The sequence below is a fragment of the Python bivittatus genome, unplaced genomic scaffold (assembly GCF_059951505.1).
Source record: "Python bivittatus isolate LINGU-HERP-01145 unplaced genomic scaffold, Pbiv_v1 ctg000700_np1212, whole genome shotgun sequence".
NCBI classification, from domain to species: Eukaryota; Metazoa; Chordata; class Lepidosauria; order Squamata; family Pythonidae; genus Python; species Python bivittatus.
In genome coordinates, this window is record NW_028277098.1 from 100450293 (window position 1) to 100467051 (window position 16759).

Consider the following 16759-nt stretch of genomic DNA (forward strand, 5'->3'; position numbering starts at 1 on the left):
CACTAATAGTTAGGGCCACTAGATTCTGGAGGGGGTAAATGATGAATTGTAGCTTTTGGTAGCCTGATGTACTGATGTGTTTCAAATAAAGTTATCCCTTTTGTCAGTTGTGAGTCTTCCTGGATTTGGCTTCCAGGGTTCATCTTGGTCGTGCTATTGTGACAGTGAGTGGAAAAATGTCCCCATGCTCTGTGGGGCTTTACCTATCGCCAGCACGAGGCTGCTTCTTTTTGAGCTAAGAACTAGAGGCATATTTTTCCCTTGCAGGAACAGGATGCAGGGTAGATATGCTTTGTTTGATGAATAGTACATCTTGATCCTCAGAATGGACAGTGCTAAAAAAACCATGCGCCCATCCTTGGAAAGAAGCACTTTTAATACGCAAGTGTTAAAAAGACAGCACAGTTATATATTACTATAAAAATAACCATCACCAGATGCAGCCCACTATATTAGGGTGCCAGTTAAACCTCTCTGGAGAGGGATTTGTATAACTGAGAAATTCACTTCTTTTTTGCTTCACTTTAGGATTTATAGATGCATTCAGAGACAGATGTTCTGAATTTAAGCTATGAACTGTTTCAAGATGTTAAAACCAGCACTTTGACTGGGATCTGGAAATAGAATAGAATCCAGTCAGTCACTCTTTCTATATTCAATTTATCTCCTGCTTTTTATTCAGGCACTCAAGGTGTCAATGCTTCCTCCTCCCATTTTTCACCACAGTAACAATCCTGTGAAGTTGGCTTGGTTGACAGGGAGGGACTGGCCCAAAATAACCAGAAAACTTCTATGGCTGAAGGGGGACTAGAACCCGGGTCCCCCAAACCTGAGTTCAGTATCTTCCCCACTACCCCACCCTGACTCTCATTTAACCCAGCAGATAATTAATTTGATAGTCCTTCTCTCAGGAATCTGTGGTCCCAGGGATTTCCATTAGTCTTGTTTATGAAGATTCTCAGTCATCCAGGTGGAATTGTCTGGAGGTTGAGTCATGGCAACTGGACTTCTTTTCTTTTTGGTTAGAGACGTTTGACTCAACCTCCAGACATCCGTTAGTCTTATTTCAGACTAATCTGGCATTTGGTAACAGTGGGTAGAGTACTGTAGGATGCTGTGTTTGGGGAAGGCAGAGCAAGAGAGATCACCCATTGCCTTCTCTAGCTTGGCTGATCCTCAGTTCGGTATCTCTCTACTTCAGCATTCCCCAACCTTGACAACTTGAAGATGTGTGGGCTTGCTGGGAGAATGGCGGGGAATTGGCTGGGGAATTTTGGGAGTTGAAATCCACACATCTTCAAGCTGCTGAGGTTGGGGGACACTATCTGAATAGATGTGTTCCTTCCTCCCTTGTGCATGAACCCAATTTCTGAAACGTGCCAGCATAGCAACCAAATACACTGGTGCAAACGTAAAGTCTACTAGGCCAGCACTCATTTACTGTTTAGAATCCTGGACTTAAACTTTTCTGCTTCTTAAACAGTTTTCTTCCATTCTTGCTTCTGGTTCCTCTTCTCCCTTTTTAAGCAGAGTTGTAAGTTCCAGATCAACAAGCCATGCTGGTAGATCTGTCTAGACCAGCGTGCCCATGCCTGTCCCCTGTCAGTTCATCCATTTGCCAACTCTTTCCTTAAGCTCCCTCTTGCTCTTGTGAGTGATGATTTTGATGCGTGGTGTCTTAGGGAGAAATCATTTTGCCTTCCCACTCTTAAAAATTCCCGATGCGTTCATTTTGTTGGGAAATACTTATTCTATGAAGAACAGAATGTGATTCAAGACGTAGCATCCAAATGCTGTTTCTGCAGTGAGAGCTGGAAATCAGAGAGTGATGCTTTCATCCTGAGAGATTAGTCAAGCCATTTTTTCAGTGAAGGACTCCACACATCTAGAATAATTTTTCCTGAATCAAAGACATCTGCTCTGTTTCTGCAGAACGCCCCCCACCACTCTTCTCAACGGGAGTGACAGTTATATAGAAGTAGTGTAATTGGTCTCTGCACAGAGTTTCACTCTTGGAAAAATAGCCTTTGTATCATTTGGTGAACCTCGAACAAATCTGTTTCCTCCAAGCAAAATTATGAAAAGTAAGGCTTGAAGCAGGAAGCAGTAAAAGAAAAAATAACTTTTGGCCAGCTAACTTTTGTGGGGTTTGTTTACAGGAGCACAATGTACACGCTGCTTTCCGGGCTTTACAAGTATATGTTCCGGCGGGATGAATACTGCATATTAATCCTGGGACTGGACAATGCTGGAAAAACAGTGCGTATCTGTGCTTGTTCATAGGAACAGGAAAATTGTGTCCTCTCCACTCCCCCCCCCCCCACACTTTGACTAGTTTATTCCTGGTCATAAAGTGGAAACTTCCAGGCTATTGGAGGAGATAAATTAAGCCCATCTCTAATTTCATTAGGGGGTGTCACCTGCAGGTGTAGATGCTGTCACACTCACGGCTTTCTCAAATTAAAATGTTTACAATTGTAAAAAAAACCATTGAAATTGCCAAGACTTCATGAGATTGACTGTGGCTTTCCAGGAGAAAAACAGAATGTTCCATTCTGGATCGTAGAGTTTTGTACATCTCATTCTGGTCTTAAGGAAGCCCCACTGCTTCTTGTGCTACTTGGAGCCCCATTTTGTTCTGTTATCCCAGCCCATTATCTGATATAAATACTTGTTTGATTGATTATTAAATTTATAGCCTGCCCCAATCTGTATGGACAGCTTACAGGGTAGAAGAGTGAAAGCAAAAAAATGCCGAATATGTAATTCAAAATAATGTCCTCAGAGAATCAAAGTTAATTAAATAACAAAAATATTCCATAAAGGAGCCACCACTTGCTCTAAAACACAACTGGGGACAGGGCCAGATTTTAAGGGTTTGCTTAAACAGTTCCATATTAGAGGAGAATACTTCTTCAGTAGTTTCTAAATAAATTGCTGTTTTAAGCAGAAATGCTGGAGTTACTGTTCTGAGACAGCAAGATTCTTTTTGCTTAATCTCAGGTCCCCAGACTCGCAGTAATTTTTCCCTGTCCAACAGCAATCAGTGTATACAACAACTTGGGTTTTCCTTTCCTTTCCTTTTCATTTCCTTTCTTTTTTTCTCCCTCCAGACCTTTCTTGAACAGACTAAAACAAGATTCAACAAGAACTACAAAGGAATGAGTTTATCCAAAATCACAACCACTGTTGGTCTGAACAGTAAGTCAATCTAGATTGCTAAAGAGCGGGAGAGTACAAGTCGGTTACCCTGCACATTTTCCATGGCTTGGCCTTATGGTGGTCACCCAACAGATGCCAGGGAGACAAAAAATTAATATACATTCACAGGAGGAATCTCTCTCAAGTTATCTCCCTCTCGGAGGCCTGCTATAATAATCAGGTCCTTACCTTCCTGAATTGCAGTACTGTTGAAGAAAGGTGACTTTTGGGAGGGGGTCCTGTTCCACAGAACAAGAGCTGAGAAGGGCCTTTTCCTGAACCTTCTTGATGCACATTCTTTAAGAGGGGAAACCCAAAGGGATACCACTCTTCTGGATCCAGTGGGATGGGCAGACATTTTGGGAAGCTCATGGTCCTGCATCAAGGACCCTGTCACTTCCTCTTGTTCCGCTGGCAGTTCCAGCTGTTTACCATGCTTTTTCCTGCAGACCCTCCTAATGAGACTTGAACAATTATCTCTCTGACCTACAGCCTCAGTCTTTGTTCCTCTGTTCATCTCCACAGGCTCCAAATCATTAATTCATAGGTGCTCCAAACCCCAACCATCCTACAACAATTTCACAACCTTACTTGTCCCTAATACTAATAGCTTCCCCTACTGCTACAGCTTCCACTTTCCCACCTGTACAGAACTATCCTCTTCTTTGGCATCATTTAAAAAAATAAAAAAGGCATATCCTTGAAGTCATCAGGATTTGTCCTTGACTCAAAGGAGTCTTTCATTGACAAAGGCCTACATACCCTTGGACCTGGCTATCTAAGGAACTGTGTCTCTTATTACAAATCTGTCCAGCTCTTATGAATTGCAGCAGTTGCCCTACTACGAGGTGTGCTGCTGGCTACCAGCTTGGCTAGTATAATGGACTGTAAGAATAGCCTTGACGAGGAGGAGGAAGAGCTGTAGCCAAGCCAACTGTCAGATAAGAGAAATCTGAGTCCAAAGCAGGAATGGAATATGAGAAAGCATCTCAGATGTGACCCTCCCTCGATCTCTTTAGGATAAAGGCAGGGAGGGGGGAGGCATCTTCAGAGTTGCAAGATTCTGTTACTGTAACCCTATGATAAAAGTAGTTTTAATATTCATGACTACCCTTCGAGGCAGGCCAGACCTGAATACCAAAATCATGAATACTGTGCCTCTCCCCTGCCTGCCTTTATCCTAAAGAGAACGAGGGAGGGTCACGTCTGAGATGCCTTCTCATATTGCATTCCTGCTTTGGACTCAGATTTCTCTTATCTGACCGTTGCCTTGGCTGCAGCTCTTCCTCCTCTTCCTCCAGGTTATTCTCACAGCCCATTACAGCAAGCTTCAAAAAAGGGTTGGACCAGTTCCTGGAAGTCCTGGGGATCCATGGCTCTTAGCTGTGATGGCAGTGGAACTGCCTCTGAAGCCCATCTGTTGGGAGACTGGTGGGCTTCCTTGTGCAGTTGGTTGGCCATTGGGAGAGCAAACTGTTGGATTAAATGGGCCAAGGGTCCAATCCAGCAGGGCACAGCTTACGTTTTTATGAAGATGCCCCATGACCAAATCCCCTTTTTCTAGCCTATAGAACAGGGGTTCTCAAAGTACGGCCCGTGGGCTGGATACGGCCCGCCCACCTGATTGGCCACCGCTGCTGTCTGTCAGAAGCGGAAGTGTCAGGGCTGTGTTGGGAGCTGCAGGCAATTCACGAGGAGGGAGATCGCAGAGCCGGACTATTCTACATGACAGGTATGCCGTGTCCGGCGGCTCTCCTCCTCTTCTCATGTTTTTTTCAAACTATAGTCCAGCCCCCCAACATTCTGAGGGACCGTGAACTGGCCCCCTGTTTAAAAAGTTTGAGGACCCCTGCTATAGAACAACCCCCTTCCCCTCCCCTCCCCTTGAATTAAAAGTACATTAAATGAATTGGATTCAGCAGAAAGGATTTTGATCCCCATCTCCACATTCAAATTTGCATTGTGGTGGCAAATTTTCAAGGAGCTCTGAAATTATACCCAAAGCTCTTTGGACATCCTATTGCATGCCACTGTTTTAGACAAGGGAGACCCTGAAGAAGTTAAATTAGTCTTAATGCAGAAAAAAAAATGCACATTGCATTGTCTGCTTATATTTCCTAGTTGGCACAATAGATGTGGGAAAAGCCCGGCTGATGTTTTGGGACCTTGGAGGACAGGAAGAGCTTCAGTCTCTTTGGGACAAGGTAAGGTGGATAGATGTGATTACAGAAGTAGTTTTCTCATTTCATTGATTTTCTATTTATTTTACAAGATGTATAACTTGCCTCAGTCAGAACTAACTGGGCATTATACATCAGCAAACTAAGAAAAAGATACAGCGAAACTGGTAATGAAATGTCTGTAAGGCACAAGCAAGCTCAGAGAGCACCAAGAACTCCACAATTCAACCCTGAGCTATACATATTCCCTTCTACTGGAAACATATACAGGTAGTCCTCGCTTAACCACCATTCATTCACCAACTGTTTGAAGTTATGACAGCGTGAACGAATGGTACTTATAGCCAGTTTTCAAAGCATTGCAGTGCCCCCACAGTCACATGATCAGAATTCAGGTGCTTGGCAGCCTGCCTACATTTACGACCTCAGCATGCACTTCAAGTCCCTCCACCCGCCTACCTGCCCCCCCATCTCTGCCCTTTTGGCTGCCCTGCACTCTGCCACCGCCACCTACCTCTGCCACCCCCCCAGTGGCCTCAGCTGACCTTCACCACCTTCCTCCTGCTGCTGACAAAGCACATCTGGCCGAGGCAGCTGCTGGCCCTTCTCATGCGGCCTCGCAAAGGGCCAGCTGCTGCTTTGGCCGGGGGTACCTCATCAGCGGGAGAAGACGGTGAAGGTCAGTGGGGGCTGGCAGGGGTAGGCGGTGGGGTACAGGGCAGCCGAAAGGGCAGAGATGGGGGGAGATAGGCAGGCGGAGGGAGTTGAAGTGGAGGCAAGCAGGGCAGGACAAGGATGAGGTCCTCACCTAACAATGACCCAGTCCTGGCCTAACGACTGCAACCGGAACTATCAGAATTGCTGTCATTAAGCAGTGCAGTCATGTGATGTTTTGCTTAACAACCACATTGCTTAGCGATGGAAATTCCAGTCCCTGTTAGGGTCATTAAGCAAGGACTACCTGTATGGGCATCAAACGCTTCAGAAAGTATGCAAATGGGAGAAAATGGGAGAAATTCCAAGGAGCAACTCTTTTTTCTGCATGAATGCCTACGACAGCATGCCCTGCCCACTAGTGTCAGATACAGACCGCTAGCAATTGTGCAGCTGGATGGAAGGTAGCTCAACAGAGTGGCCAAAGAACAGTACAGCTAATAATTATGGAGGCTCACCTTAGGCTATATAAATACCAGCCCACCACAGATAGCCTCAAGGAGCAACCAGAGCAAACCTTGACCCCAGAACACATAAAGATGCTGGCAGTCACCATTAAGACAAGCTGAAAAAAGACAAAACTCCAAACCAAACTGCTCAAGTTAAACCCCAGAAGCCAAGAGGTATGAGAACCTGAATGGGTGCCCACTATCCACCACAGAACATAGTATCCTCCAGAAAGGTCTCAACTACAACATAGAGGATGCTAACCAGTTAGAATTCTTCGCAGCCTCGGAGGCAGCATTCAGAACCACAGGACTTAACCAGAGACCCAAGAATACGTAAGGCAGACAGTCATACCACAGACGAGAAGAACACAGAAGCAGAACCAACTCGAAGCAGAAGACAGAGCAGCCCTCAAAACACTAAAGAAGACCAAACCGTCACCATTCTCCCAGAAGACAAAGGCCGAATCACCGTTACCATGGACAGAACACAATGCCTACAGAAAGCCAAAGAACTACTGAAGGACAAATAAACCTACATCCCAGGAAATACCAGCCCAATACAGAAACAGCCAAAAATACACAAGCCCAATATACCACTTTGTCCAACTGTATCATTACCAGGGACCCCAACTTACAACACAGGCAAAGAACTCACAAAAGAGTTTGGACATCTCATAGAGGGGAGTGAATATTCTATCAGTTCTCCACTACAGTGCCACCAGAAAATCAAGACCTAAGAATAGAGGAAGATGAAACTATGGTCTCATTTGATGTCACAGCACTCTTCACATCCATAGATCCAGAACTATCAAAAGAATCCATCGCAGCAGTACTACGCAACACACCCGACCTAGCCAAATACACTAAGGTTAAAATACCCAGGCTCATGGATCTCATGAACCTTTGCCTCACCACCTACTTTCAGTTGGATGGACAGATATACCAACAAATTAGAGGAGCACCCATGGGATCACTGCTCTCAGGATTCATAGCAGAGACCATGATGTAGCATCTAGAAGTAATAGCACTCCTACACAAACAACCAAAAGCATGGATCTGATATGTAGACTATAAAAAAGGAGCAACTAGAAAAGACACATGAAACAATCAACAGCATCTTCTAAGGAATAATATTCACAAGGGAAGAAGAAAACAACATGCTACCCTTCCTGGATATCCTTATCAGCAGAGGAAACAACAGCAAATTAGAAACCCAGCTCTTTTGGAAAGCAGCCCACACTAAGTGCTCTACTACCAAAGTAACAACCTGACCTTCCACAGGAGGAGCTGTGTAAGCATGTTATTCAGACAAGCACAAACATACTGCAGCAACCCAGAATGCCAGAAAGTAGAAACAGATTGCCTATACAACATCTTCCAACAAAATGGATACCCACACAACTTAATCAAAAAGTGCCTTACAGCACAACCAGTGCAACCTATGCATAACACTTCCATACATCAAAAATATCTCAGAAACCAACAGACTGCTGCAACCACACTGTAGCACACAAACCAACTAAAGCCCTCCAAAACATCTTAAATAAACCAAAAGACCAGTAGCCCAAGAAGAAAAAACAGGAGTCATCTACAACATGCAGTGCAAGGATTGTAACAACCACTGCGTAGGACAGACAGGCAGAAGGCTTGCAGAGCGCATCCATGAACACCAACTAGCAGTCAGAAGACACGATGAAAACTCCTTAATCTCACAACACATGTACAAACTCAACCACAGTTTCAACTGGGAAACCGTTAACATCTTAGCCCAAGCTAAATCCAAAAACGCTAGGAAATTCCTAGAAGTTTGGCATTCAGGCAAATGAGCCGTCAATAAATACAGAGAGATAAACCATGTTTACACACTATTCGAAAGTGACAATAAAAAACCTAGGAAGGAAATAAAAAGACTACAACACATCTTCTCCAGCAGCCCATGTACAGATAAGCAGGGATCAGCACCAGACAAACAATCAGGCAGAAAACAATTCTCTAATCAAGGAATCCCCAAGGAGAAAACCATACCCCCACCAACACTGGCAAGGGCAAGCTACTGCGTATAAACAGGCGGCAAACCCCACACTCGCACTGATAATGTTACCTAGCTGGGTAATGAAACATCTGCAAGCAAACAGCCAAGCTCAGAGAGCACCAAGAACTCCACAGAATCATTTGTAACAGCCATAGTAGCTCACCAGTTGAGTGTTCTCTCCTCTTATTGCTGGAGCAAAAGGGTTCAACCAGACTTAATAAGTCTCCAGACATGAAGCAAGTCACCAAGGTTGTATGGGCCATGTGCTAATGTTCAGAAGGCTTACTCCAAAAAGTAGGCAGAGTAAAGACGGAAACTAAATTTAGTTTGATTTAAACTAAATGTAAATTGCATGGTATCCAATTCTGGGCAAAAGGATCTGGGTATGTTTAGCATGTTGTTGTTAGTTTTGTCATCTTTATATTTAAGCTAAGTCCCATTTTTTCACCTTTCTCTGACTTTTATGACTGCAGCATGCAGATCCTTTGCGTTTTCGGCTATCAGGGTAGTGTCATCAGCATAGCACAGGTTATTGATGTTTCTTCCTCCAGTTTTAAAACCACACTCATCTTCTTGCAAGTCAGCTTCCCTTAATATATATTCAGCATATAGGTTGAATAAATAAGGGGGGGAGTATGTAGTAGTCCTCGCTTACTGAGTTGCAACAGTGCTGAACAAATGGTACTTACAACCAGTCCTCGAAGTTCCAGAAGTTGCAGTGCCCCATGGTCCTGTCCCCACAATTCAGGTGCTTGGCAACCAGCTCACACCTACATGGTTGCAGCAGCTTCCCACTGTCACGTGTTCACCATTTGCAGCCTTCCCTGCAGGCTTTCCACAAGCAAAGTAATGGGGAAGCCGGCCAGGAAGGTCACAAGTTGCTCTGATTAGTCCCCTCCTTCCTGCGCACCATGCTGTGCCCTCCTTCCCTGGACCTCCCTGCGCTTGCATGCATGCACCCACCCACCAGTGCCCTCCTCACTGGGCCTCCCTGCACTCACACACACCCCACACCCTCCTTCCCAGGCCTCCCTGCACTTGCATGCACCCCATGCCCTTTTTCCCTGGCCTCCCTGTGCTCGTGCCGCACTGCAGCACCCCCTTCCCCCTTTTCGTGTGCAGCCTGCACCAGGCCTTCCAGGGCCTCCCACCCCACCCCCGTGGCACCCCTGTGCTCCTTCCTGCTTCCCACTTAACAACCCACGTGCCTTGGGTTATGACGACAGCCGGGACTGCCTGGATTGCCGTTACTAAGCAATGCAGTCATGTGATGTCATACTTTACTACTACATTGCTTAGTAACGGCAATCCTGGTCCCAACTGCCACCATAACTTGAGGACTACGTGTACAGCCTTGCCATCTTGCTTTGCTAACCTGGAGCCAGTCTGCTTCACTATGTTCTGTCCGTACTGTGGCTTCATGACCTGTATTTAAGTTTCTCATGAGGACAGTGAGTTCTTCTGGGGTTCCCATTTTTCTCAGCACATTCCACAGCTTGACATCATCCACAAAATCAAAGGCCTTCCCATAATCAAAGAACCACATACTGACTTCTTTTAGGTTTTCTTTGGCTTTTTCAATTATCCAGCATAGATCAGCAATAATGTACTGTGTTCCTCAGCCTTTTCTAAAGCCAGCTTGAACATCTGGCATCAATTTTTCCATGTAGGGCTCTAATCTCTATTGGATGATCCTAAGCATTATTTGGCTACCATATAAAGTTAAGGATATTGTACAATAGTTTGCATACTCTGTTAAGTTTCCTTTTTGGGTATTGGAATATAGATTGACCTCTTCCAATCTGTTAGCCACTATGTCATTCTCCAGATTTGCTGACATAGCTTAGTTAGAACCTTGACTGTTTCTTCTTCTGTTTCTTGCCATATTTGGTAATGACCAGAGTGTTGATCTAACTTCATCTTCTAGTACTAGAGGTTCTTGTAAGTAGGGAATATCTTCTAAGGTATCTTGGATGTCAATATCTCTGCTCTTTCTTTGATTTTCTTTTTTTTTTTTTAATATTTTTTTATTTTTACAACAAACACAAAACATACATGGACAAACAAAACCATAAAAAGGCATTAAAAAAAAGCATCTTCCATTTTATAGCGTGTGTCAACCAGTTACCAACTCGTTGGTGCCCCTTTCATAATCTTAAATTCTCATATCATCTATTCAAAATATACTTGTATACTTATCAATTAACAATTATTAATCATTCATAGCTAATCTATAAAATCATTTATTACAAGAAATTTTAACTTTCAATAGGATTAGTAATACATTTTCATCTATCGATTATATGTGTATATATATAATAATTAATATCAAATTTCTATTATAAAGTTTCCTAATCCATTACATTACTATATTTTCTCATCCAATCATTAATAAAAACAAGTTACTTATCTTCTTACTCTAATTTCAAATCTCAATTTAACTCATCTCTGCACATTTCATAATTTTCAATAACTTCCTCCTGCATAAGTAATTTTTAATTTTTCCAATTCTTAAAAGTTACAGTTCTAACCAGTATCAGTTACAATATCAGTTACAGTTCTAACCGGGTTACAGTTCTAACCAGATTCTTCACTACATATTTCAACAAAAAAATCTCTAGTTTAAAATCTATATGTTACTATATTCAACCATATGTAAATGTCTAATCTCTTAAAACATTTAGAATCAAATACAATTTTTAACTATATATCTCAGATTTATACTTTATTCCAGCGCTTGCATAATTTTGAGTTCACCCTTTTCATTCAATATCCCAAAATATCTAGCTGTTTATTCCTTTTTCTATATTATTGGATAAGAGAAAGCAATAATAAATGTCCTTTCAAACATTCTGCTTTTTGAAGCTTCTGTCAGTTCCATCATTGTTGTATTCCCCTCGTTTTTCTTTAAACATCTGAAGTAGTTTCTTTCAATATTGTTTTACTTCTTCTTTTGTGCATTCTTTTAGTACGATTTTCCATTATAATCTTGTATAATCTTTTTCTCACCCTCAGTGCCAAGAACAAGTCTGTCCCTCTTCATTTATCAGTTGATTAACCCTTTTAATTCTCAGTTTATAAGCCTCACAATAATTCTGGTTAATGTTTCTGATTTCTTGTACTATTTCTTCCTTTTCCATTGATCCCGTTTTATGTTTAATTAAGTCCATTTTAGCTTTAGTATCTTTTTTTCTTTTTTTTTTTTGCGGGAATTTCTGCAGCTCTTCTTCCAGTTTTTTATAGTCATCCTCAATAGTTTAAAGATCTTTTTCTGCATTGTGTTTCTCGTATAGTTTATTATCTTGATAAACCTTCATTGAGTCAAAGGATTCTTTATCTTTGTTCTTGCCAAAAATAAAAAAAAAATAAAAAAAAACAAGAGAAAAAAAAAAAAGAAGAGGAGGGAAAAGACTAAGTCTCTTTAAAAAAAATCCAACTGAGGGGGGAATGGAGAGCAAAGCAGAGCTTCTAGCAGAAAGAAGAGCTACTGCCACTAATCAGGGCTCTTGTGACTAGCTCAAACTTTCCATCTTGATATTTTCAAAATCGCTTTCAACTCCACTTTCTTGTTTATAGTTACGGATGGCACCTGTATAAACATGCACATCCCACTATCTTTTTAGAAAGCACAGGGTCCTTGAGCATGCGTCACAATAGAAGAAAAAAAGCACTATGTTGAGCCTCTAGATGGTAGTGTAACTTTCTTTCATTTACTTTCTCTTAACTCCATTTTCCCCATTTCAAAATCAAAAGGTATAAATTTCTTACAACAATAAAGAAATCTTAGTCAAAAAAAAGGCTTAAGATAAAGAGTTATTGAGTATTAAAAAGAAAAAGCCAATCCAGTTAAAAATATATATTTTTTTAAGAAAAAAACATCTTGCCAATTCCACTAAAAAGGGAAAGTTGAAAAGAAAAAAAAATTTCCCCCCTTTTTTTATAAGGCTCGATCTCGCCGCTTAATCCACTTTTCTTCACTTTTAAAAATCTCTTTAAGTTACTTAAGGTGTTCTCTAAGAATAGTTAAATAGTAAAAGTCCATCTCACCCAGTTGACACCCTTCTCTTCCTTCTTCCTTTGGAGCTGCCCCGGCTTTCGCAGCCATTTTGGCTGGCTCTCCTCCGCCGGCTTCAAGAGCTTCTCCCCGGATCAATCTGGGACTTGCGGCGTCCCTGAGATCCGCGGGACGTGCCCTTTGCGATCGCCATCTCTACGGGACGGCTTAGGTCCATCGGGACCGTCCGGGGGAGGAGATATCGGCTGCCATCCTGGGAGCCCAGGATCGCCCGCCGTATCGCTGCGACGCCAGCTCCGCCCTCCTTTGATTTTCTTTAAATCAGTTACTATTTGTTCATTGGCATTCTTTAGCATACCACTGGGGTTGGGACCTCCTCCTGAGTTCAGCGATCTTTTGGAAGACTTTCCTTGTTTTTCCATGTCTGTTTCCATCTTCAGTGTCTTTATAGATGTTGTTGTAATACTGCTTCTTGTCTCTTCTAATGCCTCTCTGAAACTCTTTGTTAAGTTTCTTTCTGAGATTCTTCTCTTTCTTGGCTTTGGCTTCTCTTGTCTTCTTGGCAATTTCCATAGTTTATTCCAACATCCATTTGATTTCTTCTGCTTCTTCATCTTTGGCAGTCTCTTCTCACATTCATCCTTAGGTTTCTTTAAGTTTATTCCACAGTTCTTCTGGTTCTCTATCAGTGAGATTCAGGACTTCAAAGTGTTTCCTGATGTTCTTCTTGAAAGTAGTGGGTATATACTGGGGCTTCCTCTGTGAGTCATGGCTGACTGAAGACGTCTCTGTGAACGAGTGGAGATGACAACCGCTGTGTAGAATGAAAGATCGGTGAGTAGACTGGTCCTTTGAAACTCTCTGGAGGAGGAGAGAATGGGAGATCACCCACAAGTGCTTTGAATGGCAGCTTTTTACGAGGAGACTGTAAGACAGCGGCCTCCCACGGGTTTGAATGCCAGGAGCCAAGGGAGACAACATCTTTGCTCTCAGCAGTGGCAGAGCCTTTAATAAGGACATTAAGCCAGCCAAACTCACTTTCTAATCACATTTGGAAATGTTCAGTTTAACCACTTGATGGATATTACAGACCTTCAAAACAGCAAGCTTAATTTGACACCTTGTGAGTTTTAACTTCCTTGGATTTAAGAAATTTTAAACAGAGACTTAAGAATTTAAAATAATATACAATTGGCAAAAAGCAAAAGAAAAGGATTTTGATTTAAGAAAGTTTTTAATGTTTTGAGAGACCAGAGAGGTTTGGAATATTGGTTATTTTTGCTGTAAGATTTGAAAATCAAGTATATAATTAAGTAATATATTTGTGGGAAATTACTGAAATGGAACTAAACTCATATTAGGAACTGAGGCTTGATGAAGGTTGCAAATGGACACTAGAGGGAACTAAAGGACCAGGCAGAAAAGAGTTAAAATGGCTAAGCTGGCTATAATCTTTAAGATAAGAAAAGAATTTTTTTTTAATATAATTGGACTGAGATATTAATAACTAAAATTTCAGAAAGGATACAGATTTCAATGGATAGATTTTTAGAAGACAATGAGAAAATTTTTTAAAAACTTTTACCTGACATAGACATTATAGAGTTTGAAGGTATGGAAGACAACAACCCTGAGATCACCAAAATAGGAATACAAAAGACCAATCAAAAAAGGGATCTGGGCATGGAATAGCTGTGACAAGAAATCCTGGACATTCCTCTTTATGAGATTTACAAAGTAGGCTGGTGAAAGCTTTGAAGATTCCTCTTGAATGCAAAGATTGATGAAAGATCAAATCCTGTGATACCATTGGAAAGATTTAAAGGTTAAGATTGTGAAGGGCAAAAAGAAGAAATATAAAGTTGGACTATGTGATCAGGGATAAATTATCTCTTATAATTGGCAACTGCTAATGGACTTTGTGCTGAACCAGGACTGAAAAGACGACAATTTCTAGCGTGCGTATACATAAAAGTTAGGCTGGGGGAAGAAGAGCTTTTTTATTTGCAACTTTTAAAGAGGGTGAACAGTTATTATATTAGCTTATACTCATTGTGGTGAAGGTTGGAAGCCACTTATTTATTATTGTCTTCGTTGCCTTTTTCTTTTGTACTTTTTCCCTTTTTCTTTTGTTTTTCTTTTTTCTGCACCTTCTGAACTTTTCTTTTTCTTTTTTCTTCTAGTTTAGTTGTATTTGTTTTTATGTTTATGAAGAACTTCAGTAAAATTATTTTTAAAAAAAGTAGCGGGTGTGTGCTCAGTCTAATGAGAACTGGTTGATCCTGCTGGTCCAGAACTCCAGTAAGTGTAAGAGTTCTGGGAGAAGTCCTCCAGTGCATCTGAAGAGTCCTAGGTAGAGAAGAGCATATACAGTGGTACCTCGAGTTACGAACGCCTCTGCTTATGAACTTTTCGGGTTGCGACCAGCTCCGGCCGCAAAAATTTACCTCAGTTTGCAAACTCCGCCTCGGGGTACGAACCGGATCTGCGGCCATTTTCCGCCTGTGCCACGTGGTCCGTGGCCGTTTTTCCGCCCTGCCGCGTGGTCCGCGGCCGTTTTTCCGCCCTGCCGCGCGGTCCACGGCCATTTTTCCGCCCGGCCACGTGGTCCGTGGCCGTTTTTCCGCCCTTGATGCGTGGTCCGCAGATGCCGGAACAGATTAACGGTAATTACATTGAACCTTATGGGAAAATTTGCTTCGGGTTGCGAACAAATCGGGTTGCGACCAGAGTCACGGAACGGATTAAATTCGTAACCCAAGGTACCACTGTAAATGGGGTGGGGAAACGATTAGGTATCCCCAACCACTCTAGACCTTTCTGTTTCAAGGAAGGACGTCTTGTTGAAATGATGTCCAGCTGAAGCATTGAGATCTTGCTTGCTCTGATTTGCACAAGCCAAAAACCACTTGTGAGGTCATGGTGGCAACTCTGGAGAGATCTTTGCTGATTTCTCTCTGGGCCAGTATGAGGCCAGAAGATAGACTGGGCAGAAACAAGCTTTCTCTAAAAAAAAGTCACTGGGATCAGCTTCGTTCAATGCTTTACTCTGGGGGAGAATTTGTTTCCACCTCCAATTGAGCAGCATGTTTTTGGGTTGTGGGAGCTGTACTATCCTGTTTACATTCTCAGTTATTTCTTACCTCTACCTCTTTAAGGTGGGAAAAGATATTCCTGTCTCTCCTTCTGACTTTGGAAGGATGAAGTGTGTAGGAGATAATGTATTGGGAAATGGATCATTGGAAGAAGTTGAGCAAAAGACCATTCCATCTTCTTCAGGATACTTTTGGGTCCCTTCTTCCGTGAACTATGCCATAAGAAGCCAGTCCTCTAGTTAGCCTTGTGAGCAAGCTCCTATGCATGATTTCAACATTTATTATTAACTTACCAGTCTTCATATATTTCAAAGCCCTAATGCTCCACAAACCAGACCACTGGTTCTTCCATTTTATAGATTCTTACTATCGTTTAATCTTCCTGTTGCTTAAGGGTTTTATTATATTTGAAATTGTATAAAACTTTTTAAAGCAGAATGCCATCCAGAGATGCAAAGTATAGAGTGTACATGAAAATATTAACAGGCAGTGTTGACAAAGCTCAAAAGGAACTTTGAGGAAGTCTGAAGGGTTGTAATTTAAAGTATTAAAGCTTAAAGCTTCCTTAATCAACTGCAGTTTGTTTTGTTTTTTATGTGACCTCAGTATTATGCAGAGTCCCACGGTGTCATTTACATTATTGACTCAACAGATGAGGAAAGACTTTCAGAATCCAAGCGAGCTTTTGGTAAGTGTGTGCGAGCAAACATGTGCATGCCTTCGCTAGCAGAGGAAACATACTAACCAATAAATCGAGGCCTTTGAGGTTTCACGTTTCCAGGTGTTCCTCTTTTCCTCTCTGTGGTGGGGGTATTTCAGTTGCAGAAAGAGCAAACAGCAACACGCGTGCCATCTTGCAACCTCATTTTCAGAACGTATTGTGACAAATATAGACTGGATTTTTAATGTCTCGCTCTCAGAGTTTGTCTTTTGTTTCTTTACAGAAAAGATGGTAACCAATGAAATTCTGGAAGGGGTCCCTTTGTTGGTTCTCGCTAACAAACAAGATATAGAGGTGCCATTTTTTAATTTTCTAAAATATATCTTTATTTATTTTAGTAGGTCCAGGTTGC

The 16759-nt window shown here is 42.0% G+C and overlaps 1 protein-coding gene across 2 annotated transcripts in view; it reads left to right on the top strand.

Annotated features, from left to right (window-relative positions):
* ARFRP1 (ARF related protein 1) overlaps positions 1-16759 on the top strand; it is a 42316-nt gene that overhangs the window by 11205 nt on the left and 14352 nt on the right. Inside the window, exons 2-6 of one of the 2 annotated variants that reach the window (XM_088154448.1) lie at positions 2160-2259; positions 3114-3201; positions 5323-5405; positions 16293-16374; positions 16631-16701. In XM_088154448.1, coding sequence (XP_088010574.1) covers positions 2167-2259; positions 3114-3201; positions 5323-5405; positions 16293-16374; positions 16631-16701 — 417 coding nt within the window. In that variant the 5' untranslated portion in view covers positions 2160-2166. The remainder of the gene's footprint in view (positions 1-2159; positions 2260-3113; positions 3202-5322; positions 5406-16292; positions 16375-16630; positions 16702-16759) is intronic. The other variant, XM_088154447.1, reaches the window with a different exon arrangement.